The sequence below is a fragment of the Gymnoscopelus braueri genome (assembly GCF_963280865.1).
Source record: "Gymnoscopelus braueri genome assembly, chromosome: 1".
Lineage (NCBI taxonomy): Eukaryota > Metazoa > Chordata > Actinopteri > Myctophiformes > Myctophidae > Gymnoscopelus > Gymnoscopelus braueri.
The window spans coordinates 34,268,423-34,292,574 of record NC_137603.1 but is presented as its reverse complement, the minus strand read 5'-3'; the positions used below and the strand labels follow the sequence as shown (position 1 = coordinate 34,292,574).

Genomic DNA, 24,152 nt, shown 5'->3' with positions numbered 1-24,152 from the left:
CACGCCAGAGAGGACACCCTGCCTTCTCTCCCCCCCCCCCCCCCCCCCCGCCCCCCTGCCCTGTCTGTGAAGGACAGCAAACGGCCATATATTTATTTTGGCAAATTCCCATTAGGTGTGCTCAGTGATGCCACTATCTCAAAGCGCAGATCCCTTTGCCAACAGGCATGAAAACGCAGTTTAATCCATTGAGACCGGGAACGCATCTGTGTGTAATTTTTAAGATTTCTTTGGCTATTCAAAAATAGCAGATATACAAGCTTGTAGATCTGCTATTTATTTTTTTTATCGTGAAAATGTGTGCAAATCTTTGAAAATATATATTTTTAAAGTAAACATTTGTAACTCAAATCTTTGCTTTTGAGGGTCCCTGGAACAAAATATTTTGAGATGAGGGTCCGCGGCCAAATACATATAATTTTGGGGGCCCTTAACGTGAAAAAGTTTGAGCACCACTGATATAGAAACATATACGTTTTTCAGAAAACTGTTAGGATTTAGAAGACACTTTGTGGAATCGGCCACAGGTCTTAATGGGTTAAATGTATGGGAGGCAAGACAGACGCCTTATCGAAACGAGACACATTCAGCTTCCTCTAACAGGGTTGCTGCAGTGGTGCAACGTGGTCGGGCCGAGATGCAGAACATTTTCTGATTGCGTTCTTTCTTTTCCTTTTCCTTTTCTGCATTTATTAAGTCTGACAATTAATGTGTGTTTATTGTGATTAAGGAAATACAGAGCCAACGCAGAGAGGGGATGGAGGAACCGAGGGGGGGGAGAATTGAGAAAGTCACCAAAGCCACGTACGCCTGTGTTCCAATAGCTGTAAGGGGTACATTAAGTTTTATCACAACGTACAGCCCCCCTGAAACAATCTCTATGCAAATAGAGCCTTCTACATATGGTTTGAGCTGTTTGCAGCTCTGCCTGCAAGAATTTCCACCGAGTCAGTGAGTTTTGCGTTACGCAGATGTTCTTTAATCTGTAATGGATGCCGGCGTTGGAAACAATCCACGGCGGAGCATGTCTTTAAAACTGTTTATTTGATACATCTTAATGTTCCTGCACCTCCACAAATTGACTACTGAGCCGTTTAATTCAATCAAAACTCAGCAAATTAACGTGTTTAATGCCTCTGTGAATACAAACACTAATTGTTTGTGCCATTCTCCTAGAGCGATTAAAAGCAATGGTTTTTACAAGCGCTTTTTGTGCGGGAGGATTGTGTGTGTGCAGCAGGGCCAGCGGATACTTCAGTCGAGATGACACACGGTGCTGCTTAGTAAAGTAGTGTCTCTACCCACACTCTGCTGTTAGCTGGCTTGTGTTTTTCATCTGACTAATACGGATGTTCAAAAACAGCTTAATCAGCAATGCGGACCGGGATGGGGGACACCGATCTCGGTTTGGCGACGCTGATATGATATAGCTATTTGAAACGCGATGCGATACATGAGCAAATACATCATGAGCACTTTAAACCTAATATACATCAGCTATTTGAAAATAGGCAATCTACAAGCTCACAACAAGCTCACAACGCGTCTGATCTGCTATTTATTTTATTTTTTTAGAAAAAAGTGATTTAAAAAAAAAATATCTTTCAAAAAATTAGCAACACAAATCTGGTACAGGGTCCCTGGCACAAAAATATTTTCAGATATGGATACGTGGAGAACTACATACACTACATGAAATGTTTTAGAACCAGCGGTTTAAACAACATTAGGAAACAAGCCCAAATAATCAACTACACTTTAGAAACAAGCCCAAAAAAACCACAACCACCAATAATTTACAAGCGACGTTACAGAAAAACAAGCCCAAATTCGCTTATAATAAGCAGACGCGGCAACGCTGCACGTTACTTACGGACTTCTGTGGCGGTCACTGTGATGTTGTGCCACGTGTCCGTCTCTCGGTCCAGCGGCTTGGCCAGCGTGATCTTGCCGTCGTCCACGTTGATATTGAACTGCCTCTCCAGGTCGGTGTGGCGATCAATGAAGTACCTGGGGAAGGAACGTGGCATCATCAGAATTCTCAGCACATTGTCATGAGTGCAAAGCTGTGTAGACAGCATAAGCTACCACCGGAGCATCCCTATGCAATCCCCTTGGGGGCGGCCTGCTAATGGGGCCTTATTCATCAAGAGGGTCCTGTGGATTAATGCACGTTAAGAGCAGTAGGAAGTCAATAATTATCATCAGAGGATTAATTACCGCTTTCACATTAGTGGGAGGGGAACATTAAAACCCAGTAAAAGTCCAATAGGCTCTTCTCATGTTGTTGTGCAGTCAATGGCCTCTACTTTGGAAGAGGTCATTAGTGCATGCTGCTTTTTTGTGTTGGTATAGGAGTTTAGCAGTGTTGTCGAACCCTTTTGGGCTGCCAGATTGGTCCCAGAAGGTTCTAGATTTACGAGCCCATGATGTACAGGACGTACATTTTTTAGGAGGGTTAGATGGACTGACAACGTGCAAAGGGGGTATAACCTTGTAACCTTGTAATTTGTAACGTGTCATGGCTCTGAATGAGAACACATATATATAACATGCCACACAGCGAGAGGCACTTGTTTTGTCATAAACTATGGCTTGTGGTAAAGCTGCTCACTCTCGTATCAGTCAGGTCAGGTGGGACACCCTGGAAGCGCAGCAGCAGCCACGTCGTGAATCAGACCCGTTTCTAAAGCTTTTTTTGTTGTTGTTGGTTTCGTTGCTTCACTGATACTCAGGGTTCAATTGGCTGGTTTGGGATTTATGTGGGGGCAGTGGTGGTGGAAAAAGTACTCAGATATTTTACTTAAAGTAATACAATGCAGAATCCCAAATAACGATTTTTAGCAACCTCTGCTGGTCACTACCGTCACTGCATACAATTTCCGTAATCCTCGATTACCCAGAATTCCATTCGTTTTCACCGGAAGCCGGAAGCGTTTCAAAAAGCGATCTTTTAATTGTTTTATACTATCTACGGATCGTTTCTCTTAGCCAGTGGAGCATTAGTTACCATGAGCTGTGCTTTCTTTTTCTGTTCTTTTTCGATCTTCCAATCCTACATTATCTTAACATCAGCGTGAGGTTCCTTTTTGTTATAGCGCGGTAGTTCCTGGCCAAACAGGAAACCGTTGCGGTAGTTCCTGGGGACGTCGGCCACGACGTCATGACGTTGGCCAGGAACGTCATTTCCCCGGGAATGTCCCCCCAGTCCACTTTCAATAGAAAATATATAAATAAAAGGCTTCCGGGGGTGAAATTCACGGAGTGGGTGTTGTGAAACTTTTGCCACTCGCAAAAGATATACAATTTAACTTTAGTTTTGTTGAAAACGTTACCTAGTATTACTTTAAGTAAAAGTAGCAATATACCACAATATAAAAATACTCTGTTACAAGTAAAAGGCCTGTGTTCGAAATGTTACTTGAGTAAAAGTACAAAAGTATTGGCATCAAAATATACTTAAAGTACCAAAAGTAAAAGTACAAAAATGTTTGAAAATAGCAGATAATAGATCGGCTATTTTCAAATTGCCTATGTATAAAATAGGGCTAAAGTGGTTATAATATAATGATTTATATAATAATTTATATCTGCAAAGTAACTAGTGACTAAAGTTTTCAAATACTTGTAGTGGAGTGAAAGTATGATATTTGCCTCTGAGATGTAGTGGAGTAGAAGTAAAAGTATTGAAAATTGGAAATAAAAGTAAAAAATAGTCCAAAAAATATATATTTTTAGCAACCTCTGCTGGTCACTACCGTCATTGCAGGTTTTTAGCCGAGTCCTGCATTACCCAGAATTCCATTTGTTTTCACCGGAAGGCGGAAGCGTTTCAAAAAGCGTTCTTTTTGTTGTTTTATACTATCTGCAGATTTTTTCTCTTAGCCAGTGGAGCTTTAGTTACCGTGATCTGTGTTTTCTTTTGCTGTTGTTTTTCCATCTTCAAATCCGATAATGCCATAAAAACAGCGTGAAATTCCTTTTTGTTAATAGCGCGGTAGTTCAAGGACAAACAGGAAACCGGTGCATTTCCGTTCCGTTTTCCGGACGGATGACGTCATTTTCGCGGGAAAGACGCCCCTGTCCACTTTCAATAGAAAATATGTTTATAAAAGGCTTTTGGGGGTGAAATTCATGGAATGGGTGTTGTGAAACATTTGCCACTCACAAAATATATAAAAATGTTTACACCATGAATTTAAAAGATATTTATTTTATATAAATATTGTCCCTTAATACGTTTTATACAGTCTTAAGTCTAAACAACCACCCAGATATTTTTTTTCATAACCTGTCTGTCTGTCATTCCAAGCCTTTTCAACTGCAATACTAAAACGTCCTCTTTGGGCAGAGGGGCGCTATTGAGGAAGTCTGTCTGTCAATCATCACCTCCCCCCGCCCTCCTCACCACTTTTCCCCGCCCTCTTTAGAATACGGCCAATGGCGCCGGTTGTAAACAATAAGGGAGGATGAGACTGAAAATGAGGGGGCAGGACTATTAAAATGAGGTCCCCATGGTGACATCACCATGGGGAAAATGTGAAATGGGCTGTTCAGACACGCCCATTCAGAAAATCCATGAAATGAAGATGAAAGACTGAGTGTTAAAAAAAAAAAAATGTTTGAGTACAAGGGACACCGGGGAGCCCAAATATAAAGAAATAAAAATTAATTCATGGTGTAGGCCCTTTAACTTTAGTTTTTTTGAAAAAGTTACCTAGTATAACTTTAAGTAAAGTACTTGAGTAAATGTACTTAGTCACTTTACATAACTGTGTGGGGGTGGGGGAGTTATGTCTATGCCTGTGCTTTTGATATTCTCCCTCTGGTCATTAATTTGTATGGCCGTCAGGGATATGTTTTATCTTCTGGTCGGACTGAAATAAATACATGCATTTGCCTTTGGGAAATGTAGACTGTCTGACATGTTTGATATTCACGTTTGATAACAATTTAATGAAAAATGAAAATGAAAAAAAAAAAAATTAAGACTGGCGTATCTATTTTGGGCAACGTGTCTTTTTTAATTAAAGAGAAATAGGTATGTAATATTTCAGCTATTTGTGGTATGACAAAGTATATAATAGAGCTTAAGTGGTTAGGAAAATGTACCACCTTTTTTTTCTTTTTACAAATTGAACTCCGCTGACATGAACTCTTTGAAAAGAAAAGCAATGAGACATAATTTTATGTGGAGAGATCAGTAACTTTTAGATGGTCACTCTCGTGTCACTTTGATGTGACTGAAAACAAAAAAAGCATCTTACAAACTTCTAAACACAGCGCGGCTGATCAAGAAAACTCCTGGTGCGCGGGTGTGAAATTGGAATAGACATGAAAAGAAGTGAGTGTTTGCAGGTGCTGCTGCTCGAAACTGCGAAAAGGGGAAAAAAACATAAAAAAAACTCTTTCATGTTGCAATGTGCACGGCGCCAATTCTCAAGACAAGCCCACACGCTGCTGCCTAAAAAAGAAATCTGTCATTATGGGTCATCATCGTTCATCTCACACGTTTGGTTTGCCATTATGCGTGCCTGTCACAGCCATCATCCCACTCAATGCAACACACTAGGGCCCCCGGTGATTCACGTGTGCTAATCGCAACCGCGCGCCACACGAGGGAACGCCGTCCCTTTAAGAAGATTAATTCATGACAAACACTTCTGTTCTCTCTCTCTCTCTCTCTGTCACTCCCCCTTTTCCCTGTCAAGTGCCGTTTTCTTCCTCCTGTCTGTCTAGACCAGTGGTTGGTTCACAAAGTGGGGTCCGGGGACCCCAAGGGGTCCTTAAGGGGGTTCCAGGAGGGTCCCCAGATAAATTATGGATAGTTAAGAACCAAATGGACCCCTTATGTGGTTGTAACTCTGAGAGTGTACAAATGGAACCAAATGGACCCTTGCGGGTCCATTTGGTCCCATTTGTACACTCTCAGAGTTATGGTGGTTCCGTTTGTCTAATGCAGGGGTTCTCAAAGTGGGGTCCGGGGACCCCCATGGCCGTATATATATCGGCTATTTAAAAAAGATTGTGACATTCTTGGAAAATGTCTGAATATTTATAACAAAATTAACACCACAAATCTTGTATGGGGGCCTAGGGGTCCTTGCACAAAATATTTTCAGATGGGGTCCACGGCCAAATACACATTCATTTAGGGGTCCTTGACATGAAAAAGTAGTAACTCTGAGATCACAAGGAGGGCCTGAGGCTGTGTCTGTTTGTTGCACAAAATCATATCTTGTATTTTGGGTAAAAAATTGTCTTAATTTGTATATGTTTTTTTTCTTCTTCGAAAATGAGCTCAAAAGGTATAAAAAGTAGTGAAAATAGCAAATCTACAAGCTCAACAACATGTCACGATGCAAACACGTTGTGAGCTTGTAGATCAGCTATTCTTTTGTCTGAGAGTAATATGGCTTAAGTGGCCTTAACATGTGCTGTATTCTCCTCCTGTATGCCTAGTGTGAGTGCCCCCCCTCTCTCTCCAATTCCCTGTGGCTCTCTATGCGCGCCTCCCCTCCCATAACCCTGGGTCTCATCCTATCTCACAGTGGAGCTGCTCATCCCTCTCAGTGCAGACCTGTTGACAGGACCCTGCCGTTTAGAGAGAGAGAGGGAAAGAGAGAGAGAGATGTGGAGACAGAGAGAGAGAGAGAGAGGAGAGAGAGAGAGAGAGAGAGAGAGAGAGAGAGAGAGAGAGAGAGAGAGAGAGAGAGAGAGAGAGAGAGAGAGAGAGAGAGAGAGGAAAATAAAGGAGGACTCATCTTAACGCAAAGTCAAAAACCACAACATTTAGTGTCGGTGGTGCGTGTGTGTGTGTGTGTGTGTGTGTGTGTGTGTGTGTGTCTGCACACGTGCGTGCCGTGCGTGTGTGTTGGGGAGGAGGGTAATAAAATAAAATAAATAAGCCAATGGCCCAGTTTCCAATTGTTGGGTAGATGTAGCGAGCCGTGACATTTCCATTTTTGAGATGAAATGGTGTAAAATCCTCTCGACGCCAGGCTGGGAGAGGTCCACGTGGACTGCCCCCCACACCCCACACTCCCCCGCACACCCTCCTCCTCCTCCTCCTCCTCCGCAGCCCCCCGTTCACCCATTCCCCCCCCCCCCCCCTCTGACGCAGAGCACTTCAAGACAGTGCAGACAGCAGCAAGCCACCTGGGAGCGAGAGCCTCTCTCTTTCTCCTGTCGACTGAGTGGATCCAGTCAGACCCTGACAGTTTTTCACGTAGGGGGCGGGGAGACAGACCCTGAAATGTTCTGCCAGCTGTCAGTCAAACTGACAGCGTGATGTCTAAAGAATTAAAAGCAAATAACACAAGGGAGGAAAAAAACAAACAATATCTGCTGTGTGTGTGTGTGTGTGTGTGTATGCACGGTTCCTAAGTGAGATGTGAGTGTATGTGTTTGCACAGGTGCGTGCGTGCGTGCGTGCGTGCCTGCGTGTGTGTGTGTGTGTGCGTGTGTGTTTGTGTGTATTTGTATCATAATATGTGTGAGGGTCAAATGTCTCCATAGTTGAAAACTGAGAAATAGGCAATGTGAGGATATAGTTCATGGACCTCGAGAAATTGTAGTTTTATGGTTAAATTTGGGGAGTTATGCTTACAATTAGGAAAATATCAGATTGGCGTTGGGGTTATGATTAGGCACTTAGAGGTTAGGTTCAGGGTTTACTTACTCACAAGTACTATTTCTATGTATTTGAAGTAACCTTGTGTTGTCCTTGCTTACTGTAAATCACTCTGGATTAAGAGGGTCTGCAAATGACTAAATTGTAAATTGTAAATAATACCGTGAGTGTGTGTGTGTGTGTGTGTGTGTGTGTGTGTGTGTGTGTGTGTGTGTGTGTGTGCTGTGTGTGTGTGTGTGTGTGTGTGTGTGGTGTGTGTGCGTGTGCGAGTGCGTGTGCGTGTGCGTGTGTGCATGCATGCATGTGTGTACACACACACACACACACACACACACACACACACACACGCACACACACATGTTGACTATTTTAGTTTTCATATTGCATCATCCATGATATGGACTGACCCTAAATTCAATGCCTAAATAACATGCAACAAGCAGAAACTCTGAAGCTTAAAGTGACTGTAAAGCAGCAATACTATGTCGTTTGTCACCCCACACAATAGTGTGTTTTTAATCACCCAGCCAAATTTGAAGAATACAAATTATGTTTAAAAATTGTGAGGAGAACAAATAGCTACATTTTCTCTGCTCTGGAGTCTGAACGCATGGGGGTGTGTCCCGCTGAAGGCTCTGAAACCACGCCCATGTAATATGTATGTTAACAGTTTGTATGTATAATATTGTATGTTAAACCGTCTGTATGAATGCTATGTTAATGCGTTGGTATGCATGATATGGTGATATTTTTGTTTGTATGTATGATGGTTTTATGTTGTATGTATCATACGATTATATGTTTTGCGTGTAATATATTTGTTATGTGTTATATCTTGTATGTTAATATTTTTTATGTATGCTATGGTGATTTGTTTGTATGTTAACATCTGTATGTATGCCTTAGTGATACATCTGTATGTTGACAGTGTGTATATGACACAGCAACATGGATGGAAGACTGATCTCGCTTCCTAGTTTAAAGGAAATGATGACTGGCTGGCAAAAGATACAGTTCAATTCATTAGTGATACCGATGTCACCATGCAGCATATTCTGCAGCCGCATGCAGTTCAGCAACACAATGAGACGACGTCTCAACCCAATTACAAAGTACTGAATGTACCGCTGGCTCCAGGAGGACCGGGGAAGACAACAATTCCTCTGCGACCTCTGTGACCTTCATGAAGCCAACAGTACCCGGGAAAAAAAAGGGTTTCCAATGCGTATGTTTTTGTTTTGTTACCCGCCTGCATATGTGTGTGTGTGGGTGGGTGGGTGGGTGTGCACACGCGTGTGCGTGTGCGTGTGCGTGTGAGCGTGTGTGTATCAGGTGAGAGATTGAGAACAAATGTTTCTTTTTTGTTTCTGCTTCCCTGACATTCCTACTTGTTATTAGGTCACTAACTCCACAGAGAGGATCACGGTACAACTCATTTTGCTGTCGCCTGAATGCTGGCCATTTCTTCTTTTTTTTCCTTAACAGATTTTTTCTTTTTCTCACATGACCAGTCTATTCAGGTAACAACCCATGTGTTTTTTAGTAGTTTCAAAATAAATTATTGAGAAGAACAAAAAGAAAAAGAAAAGACAACTAATGTCTTCAGTACGTTACATTAGAATCTCTAGAAACAATATATTTATTCTCTTTCATACGAGAAGACGGTCATCAGTTCATCAGTCAACTGGAGTGAAATGAAGAGCGGACAGGCAAGCTGAACATAACTGAACACCAAGACACACTTCTCATCATTTCCTAACGCTGCTTTGCCTTTCCAGATTTTATATATAGGGATAATGCATTGGGAAAAAGAAAACCAATGCACAACAGGGTGCTACAGCATGAGGCAGAACGGAGGGTCATTACCCCCCTGAAGTGCAGTTATTTTCTCATAAGTGACTCGCTCACAGAGTATTATCCTGCTTATACCACACAGAACTATTTATCCACTTTAACCCTAGCGTCCTTATTTTTGGCTTGCCATAATAGGTGAACATTAAGCGAAAATAGCAGATCTACGTGTGTGTGTGTGTGTGTGTGTGTGTGTGTGTGTGTGTGTGTGTGTGTGTGTGTGTGTGTGTGTGTGTGTGTGTGTGTGTGTGTGTGTGTGTGTGTGTGTGTGTGTGTGTGTGTGTGTGTGTATCAAAGATACAGGAAATAGCCAGTAAAACTATATATATTTTAGACAAAACTATATAGAAGAACATAGCCTAATATACATTTTGGGGAAAGAAATCTTCAGCTCAACTGAAAAAACAAGAAGGTTTTACAGACCGGCTACTACACATGTGGTATTTGACTTTTTATTCCTACACATGGTGTGTTTTATGTTCCGTTGTAATATTGTTGAAGCCAAATGTTTCACCTCTTATCTTTGGAAATAAAATTAAGAGCTCCTATCAACTGCAGTCAGCCATGTTTTACTAAAGAGTGATTAAACTCATGGCACAAAAATCATTCCTCTCATTCCCCAACCCGGGTTAAACAGTACGTGCAAATAATCCTCAGCGTGTATTTGCACCATGCTGAGAGCAAACAACACGTAGATTTCACTTCAGACACTTTGCTGTGATTGACATGTTGAATTGTCGCAATGTGCCCGTACAACGTTCAGAGTCACATTCTCCATTCGTTCTGGTCGAGAGAGAGAGAGAGAGAGAGAGAGAGAGGAGAGAGAGAGAGAGAGAGAGAGAGAGAGAGAGAGAGAGAGAGAGAGAGAGACAGAGACAGAGAGAGAGAGAGAGCGCACTGAAGGATGCTGAGAGGAGCGCAGCAGAATGGATCTCACAGGACATCTTGTTTGGATGGACGGACGAGTACAGCTGAGGGCTTGTTTGCCTCCTGACTGCAGGAGGGAGACCTCAGACCTGTACGCTCCCAGAGTGCTCTAGACCGGTATAAACCAGACCGGCCTGGTCTGGTTGAGGGGCTACAGTCTGACATCATGAGAGACTGTTGGACAGACAGACAGATAGATAGATGGACACCCCAAATCTACACTAATTTAGCCTGTGGGCCCCCATTTGAAAAGATATACCAGGGAGTGATTGCGAACGCGGAAGGAGGCGCGGCAAAGCCGCGCCTGCCGACCAAGTGGAGCTTACTATGTAACCCTGCTCAGGTTGTGGGTCTGTCTGTCTGTCTGTCTGTCTGTATGTCTGTGTGTCTGTCTGTGTGCATGCACTACCTATGTAGAGGGCGCCAGAGTGCAGGAATTTAGACAATGCTCTGATTTAAATGCAACACACACACACACACACACACACACACACACACACACACACACACACACACACACACACACACACACACACACACACACACACACACACACACACACACACACACACACACACACACACACACACACACACACACTGTTCTCTCCCCATCACAGTGAAATAACACGGATTACAAGTCCGGAAATACACAATATTTTCCAGCTGCGTTCGCTTCCAGCGTTCGCGCGTCTTACTTGTTCTCAACCATTTTAATTTCAAGGACCCCCAGTTACATCTCTGGGACCCCAATTTATTGTAAAATTTATGTTAATTTAACTCTGAGAGTGTGCAAATGGAACCAAATGGACCCGTTCATTTGGTTCCTATTACTGTAACTATCTATAATTTAGCTGGGGACCCCCTGGAACTCCCTCAAGGACCCCTGGAGGTCCCCAGACCCCACTTTGAGAATAGATAGATAGATAGATAGATAGATAGATAGATAGATAGATAGATAGATAGATAGATAGATAGATAGATAGATAGATAGATAGATAGATAGATAAAGTAGATAGATAGATAGATAGATAGAGGTCAGAGTCTTTTCTACATTAATCTCTCTATCTCTGCTGCACATTAACATGCTTTTTGCCTCACTGTTTTGATTTTTAACAAGTCCCACAAGTAGGCCCGCCAGTCTAAAAATAGAAACCTGTAGCCTCAATTATTTCTCAAAGCCTAAATGTTCCTTTATTGCCTGCCTTTACTCCAGACTGTCCCTGCCTTATGGTACACTTTAGATTAGGGATGGGCAAACTTTTTTTTCGAGCACATGATCAACTTAACTTTTGTTGTTGGCTTGTTTTTCCAAGGCTGGCATGATCAACCAGTGAAAACCACCATTGCTTTTACATGTGTGTCTTATTATGGGGATGCCAAATAGAATAACTAGGGCGATGGCCGTTGGGAACAATGCCCGTTGGGAATGATAGAGTACCTATTGTGCACCCATTATCATAGTAATTGGAGGCAGTGTTGATTTTGACAGCAAATTTTGATTTAGTTTTAGTCTTTTGAATCAAATTATATTTAGCTTTAGTCATATTTTAGTAATCTAAAATGTTTTTGTTTTTGTCTTGTTTTGGTCGACTAAATATCATAAGATTATAGTCGACTAAATCTACAGCTAATTTGAGTCGACTAAAATGTATTTTGGCGGTGCCTTGATGGCGTCGTAATGGCTGATTTTACACTTGGTTGCGTGCTGAAAATAGCAGATCTGCAAGCTCACAACGTGTCGCAGCGCGACGCGTTGTGAGCTTGTAGATCTGCTATTTTCAGAACGCAACACCCGAGCGCAAACAAACATAAAATGACTTGTCTTTTAGTTCTACTGGATCTATTTTCCACTCGTCCCTCCCTAATATTTCAGTCTAGTTTTTATTTGTTGATGAAATAGTCAATAATATTTAGTCCTAGTTTTAGTCATCGCAGCTTAGTTTATATCTAGTTTTCGTCAGTGAAAAAAGGTAGTCGGCAAACGTTTTTCGTCATAGTTTTAGTCGACGAAATCAACACTGGACATCAGTACTATGATGATACTGATGTCAGGGATCTGCATATATGGACAAATATGGAGATTTGCGTATTTTTGTATATTTCCGAACAACCGCCAATCCGATTGACTTCCTTCCCGCTTAGCACATCGATCACTCCCTCGGGTTCTCTGGACGAAACACATGCCTTAAGATTGAAGTAGATCAGTCTGACGGTTCTCGACGTAACACGGGAAAGTCCACACAGACAGAGATGTCATGCTTTATGCTGTGGATCGATAGATACAAGCGTAGAATAAGTCAATAATAAGTCAATAATGTAAGTATGTAAGTAAGTCAGTAATGTAAATAATGTAAATAAGTCAGAATTTTGGAAACAAGACCGCAAGGACTTTCATGAACGACCTGTTAAAAGGAATTATCCTTATTTTTATGTAACCCCTTTCAACCTGATGTCCTTATAGGCAAATAATTTTGTCCGTTGAAGCACAGTATAAGTGGTTAATAATACAACTTAACAAAGAATGAGTCAATGATTTAATATGACTATCTGGAAAAGAAAAAAGGATTATGCACTGATTATGGTTATAGTCGTATATTATTATGGTCATAGTCGTATGATCAACTCAACTGATCACTTCAAAAGCCCAATCTGATCACCTGGCAGATCAAAAAGAGACGGTTGCCCACCCATGCTTCAGATGTATTCGGGAGGCATATATAGGCTATCTGTCAGCCAGTACTGTACAGTATGTCTGATAGGATTAATCTTCCAGACTGTAATCATTTCTACTGGTCAGAAAGGTCTCAGCTAACAGCTAACAAACCCCGGGGCAGAATGGGAAGTGATGTGGTGGGGGTTAGAGTAATGCATCATGTTAAACTCATTTTATCTCATCGTCCATAAAGAAACCCCCTTGACATCCCAGGATAGCTCGCACGTCTCGAGGATAAGCAGAACATCTAAAAGGAAAGTGTTTGCACTTGAAAGAGAACCACACGTTGCAGGAGAGTCAGTTTTGTTTTGACCAAAATGCAAACTGGCAAGAATACGTGGTTGAGCGTCAGGGCAGTTTAATCCGTTACGTTTGACGTTTTCCATTTGCCTCTCGATCAGTGGCCTTACTGGCAGACTTATCAACTCAATGTGCAATTAACAATTTCATGTGTGTATGAAGTCAGTGCTTCTTTCTCTGAGAAAAGTCATATAAATGTCCCAACAATCTTATTTAACACATTCAATCCGGGAACACATCTGTGTCATTTAAGATTTCAGCTATAACCATTATTTTATACTTTGGATATTTTTTTAAAAACCTTCAACTTTTGTGCAAATCTTTGAATACATATATTTTTGGAAAAAAAAATGTTTTGCTTGTGGGGGGTCCCTGGAACAACATATTTTGATGGGGATCGGCGGCCAAAAACATATCATTTGGGGGTCCTTGACATGAAAACATTGAGAACCACTGATATAGCAACAGTTAGGATTTAGAAGACATTTGTAAAGATTTGCGTGGCACGCGCTATGAGCTTGTATATCTGCTATTTTTGAATAGCCAAATAAATGTCAGAGATGCGTTCCTGGATTGAATGGGTTAAAAAAAAAGAAACATCTATGAACATCTAAGGACATTCTCTATGGGCTTATTGTTGTACTATCTGTCACAGGTGTTTGTGAGCTGTAATCCATCCAAAATATCCTCAACTTCTTCACAGAAGCGTCACAATAAATGAACTGAATTATACAGATCTTTTCTAGTGTCGCAACCTTGTCTTACACCACAATATGCACATGTCTCACATTCAGCCATTCACACGCAACCTGCCTGTCAGGAGCAGTTAGGGGTCCAGAATCTTGCTCAAAGACAATTCAATGCACCTTTTATTCCCAGTTAATTCTTTCCAAGATAACAGGCCTTTTCCCCACAGCATTTTGACAAGTAAACACAGCTAAAGGTAATAACATGAATTGTGTTTCATTTAGGTGTCACTGTGTGCCTGCATGGATATAACTTCTTTATTAGGAATATATAACTCCTTGAGATGTAACATCTCATTTCCGAGGGGATCCTCAAAGACGATAATGTAATATTAACACAATTGGGAAAAACATTTGACCAACAAAAACAAATACTGTACATCCACCAGACAATATCCTGTATACAGCTAACTTCACGTTGACACAGAAACACCTAAATGAAACTCAGCCACAATTAACTGTATTGCCTTCAGCTTGTGCTTACCTGTCAAAATGGCATCTGTGAAAAGGTTCCATTGCTTTTATTTTTATTTCAAAAGCTTGGCAAATGTCCCAGCTATTTGTGGTATAGGGGATAAAAATAATAATAATGGAGGTACTTCTGTGGCCTACTGGCAGTTTGGTGAAATACATTTGGCGCTTATCGGACGAGCGGTTTTCGAGATTAGCTTCAGACGCACAGACGCATAGACACACAAACCCTCTTCTAGATCAGTGGTTCTCAACCATTTCAGGCTGTGACCCACCCCCCCCACCCCCCCAAAATAATCATATTTTAACTGGGGACCCCCCATCCTGATAAGTACTTGGAATTGTTGGAGTTGAGGCATTACATTTAGTTTGACTCGGTTCATATACATATTGTGAAAATAGCAGATCTACAAGCTGAACCGGCTATTTTCACGATTTTTGCATCTTATATTATTTGATAAGTTGGCCAATGTTTGACCAGTTTTTAAAGTATAGTTTGTTAATTACTTTTGATGCAGTAATGGTCTTTTTTTAATTTATTAAAAGGGTCTTAAAAGTGTCACTTCACTGTCATCTGGGGACCCCCAAAAAAATCTGTGGTGACCCACAGGTTGAGAACCACGGTTCTAGATGGCTCTGCCATGCTGTAAAAATGTATTGTGATTAAGGATGAAAGGAATTCCGGCCTTTTGTTATATAAAGGCTTTCAGGCACGACATTCGGTGCCCAGCATGAAAACAAAAGATAAATGTATGACGGACCGACATCAAAGCAGAACAGCCATCTTTAAGCTGACAGGCACAATATCTGGTCATTAAACCGTATTGAAGAATAAAATACCACAGGAGGATTATAAAAGACAGAACTTAAGCAAATTAAACAGTTATTAAACAAATTAAATAGTTCTTAAACAAATTAAAAGAGGTTCTTAATAAAAAAATGTCAGAGAAAATGCACGATTGTAATTCTATCTCCACCCACATCTTCAAGGAGCATGTTACTCTCATCTGAAAGTGTAATATACTGTAATACAACGTACAGTCAAAATGACAATATCAATCATTTTGAATAACTTCAATACTAAATACCAAAAGTACTACAAGTAATTATTATTATTGTAACAGTAAAATTATCAGTGTTCATTTGACGCAGAGTGTGCAAATAGGTTACCACCAAACTGACATCTCTAAGTGAAATAAACACTACAACTACTACCACTACCACTACCACTACCACTACTACTACTACCCAGTATTTCTTTGACCAGGTAGGAGAGATGAACATAACCATAAATTATGACTAGACAAGCCAGTTCAGGTGATCTGGTAACACAAAGAACAAATCTTCTCAAATCTTCTACTATCTATAGAGCTCTAATAGGATGGAACTCATTGCCCAAGTGCATAATTAATACAAACACAAAATTCACCTTTAAGAAAAAGTTAAAAGAACACCTGATGCAAACAAGCCTGTACTAATCCGCAATGTGTTATAAGTTATTTAGTTTTAATTGTACTACTTTATTGCACGTTTTATTTTCTATTTTTATTTAGATTATAGTGATTGTAAAGTTGATGAAATGAATGTTTCTATTAAAATGTTTGTCTGTGTGGGGGGGACCTCTTGCAAAAGATTATAATTCAGTCTTCACATTCTCCTCCTCATTTTCTTTTTTTCACAGCACATTTGCGCATACATGAAATGTGTGTCCTCTGCTTTTACCCATCCTAACTATTAGGAGCAGTGATTATGAATGTAGAATTGGAAAAAACTCGGTCGGAGGCTGTGACAAGAAATGAGGTCAGAGCAGCGCAGAAGATGTCACCGTACATGAAATGCACTCCTGGTTTTACGGTGCCAGGGGAGCCACGCCGCACAACCTCAATTCCTCTCGGAAATCTCCTCGCTAAACACGATGGCGATGACGGGGAGGGGATGGCAGAATGAACTGGGCTCGCCACAGACCAATCTGTAGCAAAAGTGGTGGAGAGTAATAAGTACATTTACTCAAGTACACTTTTGAGGTACCTTTACTTGGAGTATTACTGTCCATTTTTCCGATACTTTATACTTCTACTCCACTACTTCGCAGAGGCAAATGTTGTACTTTTTACTCCACTGGAATTATTTGACACATTTAGTGACATGTTACTCTGTAGATATGGGTTATTATTACAAAACACGCATTAACCACTTCTAAACCCTAATGTTATACTTTGGCTAATCGGTAATAGCCGATCTACAAGCTCACAACGTGTCGCATCGTGAAGCGTTGTGAGGTTGTAAATCTGCTACTTTCAAAAGAAGTTTGGCAAATTATGGAAATGTGTGTACTTTTACTTTGGTAGCATTTTCATGCTAATACTTTTGTACTTTCACTCAAGTAAGTAGTATTTTGAATACAGGACTTTTATTTGTAACACAGTATTTCTACTTTGTGGTATTGCTACTTTTACGTAAGTAACAAATAATCAGAGTACTTCCACCACTGCTCTGCCTCGCGCCGCCGTGCAATTACGTACAACCTGTTGAATGTTGTCCCGGGAACGCAGTCAGCGAGTCACAAGAGAATTAATGAAATGCCAAGGTGGAGGCAGAGAAATTGCCTGTATAACCTATCCTCAAGGTGCCCTTGTGATATTTCCGAGAATAAGTCAAACGCAAGTGGAAGAATACAAGGCTGAAAAAGAGAAAGTTGTAACGATGCAGCCTCCACCTTTCGACGTCCACCTTTTCCTCCGCCTCGCCTTCACGGGGACAAGAGACGTCGTTGACTCACCCGCCAGGAACGGCGGCCGACTTCAAAAGGTCAGGAGTATGAAGACGTATAATTGCATGCGTCAACCTTTATAATAAGCAGAGCTAATTACGTCGCGGAAAAGAAAGACGTAAAAAATGATAGCCTGTCCTGGACAGGTCACTGAAATATTCATAATACACTTATCAGCACTGCTAAAGGCTATCAGACATGCTAAAGGCTATCAGCGATGCTAATAGCCTAGACTCTGTCCCTGTATTCGTTTCCGATCCATTGTCCTGAAATGCAGGACAGAACGGTTTTGAATAATCCTTATCATCCTGTGGTTCTTACCTGACCTGGCTCCCGGAGAGATCTGGGTCCCTGGCTGTGACGGCTCCTATCACGGTGTTGATTGGGGCGTTCTCGTTCACCTCCAGCACGTACGTGGGCCTGGAGAAAATGGGCGGCTCGTCGGAGTCTTCCACCACGATCTTCACCGTGGCCGTGTCCTTGAAGGGCCCGCCGCTGTTGGGTTCGAAGCGGAGGTTGGTGGCTTCAACCTTCAGCGTGTAGGTCCTCTTGGTCTCGAAATCTATCACCTGCAGCAAAGGAAGAGGAGGGGAAGATAATACTGTATTAACCTGACAGGGACAGTGGCTTCATGCTCACTCTCTTTAACTAAGAGAAGGCAATGGCATTTTGTTAAATGTATCTATGAGGCTCTACTTCTTAAAATTCCCTTTTATTTCTGCTCCTTGATTGTTTTTAAATATAGCAGATGTGGTACTATTACCTAGGGGAAAGAATTAGTTTTAAAAGTAGCACAGGTACAAACTGAACTAAACCATATTTTGGGTGACAGAGAAAAAAGCTGACCGATGAGCTCACAGTGCGTCATGACACGTTGAGAGCTTGTAGATCGTCTATTTTCACTAATAATTGTACAACATAGTATATAGGGTTTAATTTAGAGTAGTATCGCATGATCATCAAAGATTTCCACCTACCAATATATCTGGTGACATAAATTCAATGAATGGGCTAACACTGAGAGGAAATAATTCTGAGATTAAGATAAATAAAACAGCATTGCAGTAACAGTGCAAAGACTTTTGGACAGTCCTTCATATTGGTACAGTATCAGGATTGGTTTCCAAAGCTGTAGGAGCAGGTTGGTTAGCTACCGTTTTCTCCACTGTTCTCGCCCATATATTGAATTTGGGTGTCACCAGACAGCGGTAGGCGGAGATCTCCGATACATCTGGTTATATGCGAGACTACATTTAGAGCGTCTAAGCACTTCAATCCTATAACACTTTGTTGACCATGGGGGTCCCAGGGGTCTATACTTGGCCTTTTTTATCCTCTACACCAAATCTCTTCACAGAAAACAGCAGATCTACAAACTCACAATGACCTCTGATATTTTGGATGTTGCTTATGATCGCTTCCTTCGGTCTGCAATGTGTGTTCACCGCTCAATTCCATCCCTATGACTGACCCGCACGTTGTTTTGTCCAATGTTTTTATATGCACCCGTCTCTCAAATGTATTTCATAATTACACAGGTCTACCTATCTAACTGTACATGTGTGTGTATGTCTGTCTCTCTGTATGTCTGGCCATACGAGTCAAAATTGCAAAACAATATTAGCCCCAGTGGTAAAAAAAAGTGATGATCTTGTGCTCTTTGAAAAGAGATTGCATGTGCATCTTCACATCGAGCCAGGCTGAAAATTCAAAGCAGGAGATGAAAAAAAAGAGAAAAGAAAAGGATGAATTATTAGCAATAACCACAACTTTACCCCAGGGATTTTGTGTATGTGTTTGTAATAATATCTAGCCTTGCTAACGTGGCATCTGTTCTCGAAAAAAAAAGAAGCTGCAAATGGAATTTGTTTAACAATACAACCAAGGATTGATTACAAAAATGTGCTAATCACTCATAATAAATGTGATTTGCATGTTTACACTATACCTGAGCATATGATTTCCAGTCTTCTGTTACCAGGAAAATAGGTAATTGTTCTGTCTAACGCTCTGAATGTAAAGTAGATTATGCAAGCTTTTACATCGCCATCACAATCAAATGAAATGACAACCGTTTAGCCGCGGCTGTCAGTGAAAAAGGTGTAATTTTCCAGACAGATACGTACCGGCAGCATTTTCTACAGCCTTGCAAATTGAGAAAGTACACCTCTCTTTAATTGTAACATGAAAGCTGTGTCTGCTACGGACAGACTTCTCTTACCCATGGCTCATCATTAATATTTGTAAAATGTAAAAATGTCACAATTTTACCCTCTCAGAGTCTCGGAGGACACCCGGACTGTCACAATTTTATTCTGAATCACCCCTGGTCGCTCTCGTGCTACTAGAATAATGGGATCAAGTCACTTCCATGCTCCATAACCGGGATTTATAGGGAAATCAAAACTGGGCCTTGCCGCTTGAGGGGATAAGAGCTGGGCTTGGGGAGGGAGAGAGGATTCAAGGGGAGAGAGAGAGAGAGAGAGAGAGAGAGAGAGAGAGAGAGAGAGAGAGAGAGAGAGAGAGAGAGAGAGAGAGAGAGATGAACAAATGAGAAATGAATACAGTTAGAGAACAAGAAAGGAGAGAGAGAGAGAGAGAGAGACGCTTGATTTACATGTCTTGTGTGCAGTGTCACAAGCCAAAAATAGCCGATCTACAAGCTCACAACGCGGCACAGCGTGACGCGTTGTGAGCTTGTAGATCGGCTATTTTTGTTGTGCGACACCGGCGTGCGGCTAAATACACATCAGATTAGAGAGAGAGAGAGAGAGAGAGAGAGAGAGAGAGAGAGAGAGACTGGACCAGTCCCCATGGTGGTTGTGGCCCAGTAGGGGTTATAGGGGCAGCATGCAGCCTGAAGGGAGAGGGAGCCCAGCTGTGAAAGGATCCCTGCTGCTGGTGCTGGGGAGGGGAGGGGAGGGGAGGGGAGGGGAGGGGAGGGGGGGGGGGGCTGCAAGATCTCAGGGGGTCTGAGATCCACATGTCTGGCAGTCGTCAGGGCACCAGAGCAGAGAGACAGAGGCCCTGCAGCCCTCTCTCCGAGAGACCCCCCCCTCCTCCCCCGTAACCCTCACCCACCCCACCACCCTCCCACCCACATGACTAGTGTTGCCATGTCAGCTTATTATAAGCGACTATGGGCTTGTTTTTTGGGCGGTGAAACCGCCCCTATAAGTGAGGTTTGGATATTTGTACAACAAATCCTGCGCTGTGATTGGCCAAAAATGTACCCCGCCTAACCCTGCACCGTGATTGTCCAATCACAGTCTATTCAGGACTGTGATTGGCCAGTGTCACATGACACATGTGCATAGCCCTATATAAGAAACCATAACTTAAAAAAAACCCATAAATTTGTTTTTTTTAAGTTATGGTTTCTTCCATCATAAAGAGTGTTTCAATAAATGTATTTATTTTTTGTACATGTTTGGTTGACTCCATTCAGTATTGTGATTAGCTAGCAAGACACCGCCCACTTCACACAGGGTGTGATTTTTTTCTGTAAAGTCGTTTCTAAATATTGATAGTTTGCGGGTTGCGTTTTTTTTGGGGGGGATTGTTTCTAAAGTGTAGTCGCTTATTTGGGCTTGTTTTTCCTATATGTTGTTTGAACCAGTGGTTCTCCAACATTTTCAAGTCAAGGAACTCCCAAGTTACTATGTAATTGTCCACGTATCCCCATCTGAAAACATTTTGTGCCAGGAACCCCCCGTGCCAGATTTGCGTTGTTAGAATGTTTAAAAAAATCTTCCAAATATTCCACATTTTATTACAAGATTTATATTTTCAAATAGCCTGCGACGCGTTGCGAGCTTGTAGATTGGCTATTTTCAAATAGCCTACTGTATGTACTGTATAATGTAGGTTTAAAGTGCTCATGTGGTCTATTCGTCGCTTCTTTTGGGCTTGTTTTCATTAGACCAACTGGTTTGCTTATTTCTCTCGCAAAATCTGGCAACGCAGCCCACCACCACCGGCTCCACTGTCTGAGGAGAAGCTATTTGGAGCGCGTTCATTATTAACCTCCACTTCTTCTGCTTCCTTCTCTGCTGAGAGAGAGAGAACAATGTGTCTGGAGGAGTCGGACCTCAGGCAGCGTGTGAGTGATCCCACTCGGGGACGGACAGCCCTAATGCCTGACGTATTACACTCCTAATGCCTGATTTATAACCCCCACTGCGCCGCGGGGTCGCCTGCCGACAAGTAGGGATGGGACGATAATCGTTATTATCGTTTATATCGTGATCAAAAAAGATTTTAAGTTATCGTGAAATTGTCCACCGTCATACACTATAGGATGAATTCGCTTTTGTTGAGCTGCTAATTCAGAACCACTTAAACCCTCTATACTTGATAAAACTGACCTGTAAAGAACGCATTTGGTACGTTCTTATTTCACTCTACACAAATCGAATCGCCAAAAACAGCAGATCTACAAGCTCACAACACGTTGTGAACTTGTAGATCGGCTATTTTTGCCGAACGTTACCCCCAGAATAGGGTAAAGAGGTTAACAAAAGTGTAATTTTAAGTTTTAAGCATATTTTGACTATCGTTAATCGTATTTCTTTTTGTGACATGACATTTTCATATCGTCCCATCCCTACCGACAAGCTTAGCTTGGCGATCAGGTCTTGTTGTCAAACAGTGTTGTTGTGCAACATTGCATACATAGAGCCCAAAAAGACGAGGTTGTGTGTTGACACGGTTACAGGGAAACAGAGAGGGGAAGAGGGAGGAATATTTGGGATTTTAAGTTTTATTTGAATGAAATGCTAACCATATAAAGTACTACTACTACTGTATTTAAAGCAGCACTACAGTATGTAACCTTCCACTTCTACCCCAGATTTGAACCCGGTTTCCGGGCAAGTGATCAGGTAAACACTTTTGTTAGATCCTGTGTCTAGGTGAGACATGACCTTTGACACAATCTAATCTAAGTTATATTTTATTAACATACTCCATATATACATATTGGACAAAACAACATTGTATTCATTAAAAGTTACATAGTGAGGCTTAAAGTATACTGCTACTATTTAAATATATGTCTACCTCTTAACTACTACAGTAATCTGCCCTCTGCTTTTTCTGGAATCAGAGGCATTCCATATGCTGTATGATAATATTGCCGTGTTGATATAAGAACAGCATCAATTCGGTCTGTGGGGTTGTACATTGTAAATTGTAAAAAAAAAAAAAAAAAGAAAGAAAGAAAGACAAAATGCAGGAAATTATCCAAGAACTTAAACATAACAAAATTAGAGCCAATAAACTTTAAAAAGTAATACTAATTAAGGTTACAACTTTATTAAATCAATTAGCTTTAACAAATCAACCTTATACAAACCGAAATGCATTGTGCATTTGCTCTAGACAACGCAGGCTTGAAATTAGTCTGGAAAATTCAACAGAAGGAGCATTTTGTCTTAATTAAAAGATTACCATTGTCCAATGCAACTCATTATAGATATTTTCAATGTGAAAACAGAGATGTGAAAATGACTAATGGAGTCCTATGTTGTAATTAAAGCCTCCATCCTTCCCACTGTAGTTACATTTCAACACAAATTCAATCAATAGCGGTTCAATGTATCCAGCTGGCTGAGTGCCACCGCAGAGAGGTTTTGATGCCACTGCGGAATCAGAAAAAGACACATTATGTCTCTGAGGAATGAATTGTATAATCCAGAGAGAGAGAGCGAGAGAGCGAGAGAGAGAGAGAGAGACACTTTGGGTTTTATTATCAGACACACAGTGGTACTGATGACTGCGGAGCTCAGTGCCAGGCTCTGGAGTCGCCGTTACACAGCCAATTTACATCTCCATGAGGTCCCACCAGGCGCCGCGCTTTAAAGCCCACGTTACACGGACCGCTGAGTGAGGCAAAATAGAAGAGAGAAAAAAAGAAAAACGTGAAGATAAATAAAAAAATAAAATGCTGTGTGTGTGTGTGTGTGTGTGCAGGGGGGGGGGTTTACCTCTCCATTACATGAAAAGAGAAAGACTTGTCTTTTTTCTCTCGTGGTAAACTGTTGCCAACAACCTCCCCCCCCCCCCTCCCCCCCATCTCAGAGCCGGCTCTGTCATTCTTCGATCTCCCGCAAGTCTTAGCGTCAAATCAGTATGTATACACGAGCCATTTAGAGACATCAAAGTTCAGTGTCGGCTGGCGGGGGAGAGCAGCTCAGCATCCCACCAGCCTCCCTCGACAGCCTGGGGCCCGGCAGATAAAAAGCTTAAACCCCAAACAATAAAAGAGCCTCTCCCCCTGGTTTGTTGCCTCTCCTGTTGCAGTCGGATCAATATGTTTTAACCTTGCCGCAAAGGATGTTTAATAATTTGCACTCCATGTTTAGGCGGTAGTCCATAGATCCATACATACTGTTTGGTGGGAGAAAGCGCATTACTAATGTGAGGAGTTCAACTTAACACAGTGTTCCCTCCTCGCGGGATGGACCAGCGTAATTGGCCAGAATACAAAACAGCGGGACGACCGTTTTCCTTGAGCTCGTTAAAAACTTGAGTTAGCATCGTCTGGAGGGGGTGTTTGGGAGTGCATGCAGGCAGTTCTCTTCCATGTGTTCTCCTCGTACATTATTGTCTGTCTGGCTTTCAGCATTGCAGGCAACAGTTTCGGGACCATGGAGAGAGAGAGAAAAAGAGAGAGAGAGAGAGAGAGAGAGAGAGAGAGAGAGAGAGAGAGAGAGAGACAGAGAGAGAGAGAGTCGGG

The 24,152-nt window shown here is 41.7% G+C and overlaps 1 protein-coding gene across 1 annotated transcript in view; it reads right to left on the bottom strand.

Annotated features, from left to right (window-relative positions):
• The window catches only part of cdh8 (cadherin 8), a gene marked incomplete at both ends in the record, with an annotated part of 216,287 nt that overhangs the window by 15,718 nt on the left and 176,417 nt on the right, over positions 1-24,152 (bottom strand). Inside the window, 2 exons of the mRNA XM_080432908.1 lie at positions 1,874-2,010; positions 17,735-17,982. Of these exons, the coding sequence (XP_080289034.1) occupies positions 1,874-2,010; positions 17,735-17,982 (385 nt within the window). The remainder of the gene's footprint in view (positions 1-1,873; positions 2,011-17,734; positions 17,983-24,152) is intronic.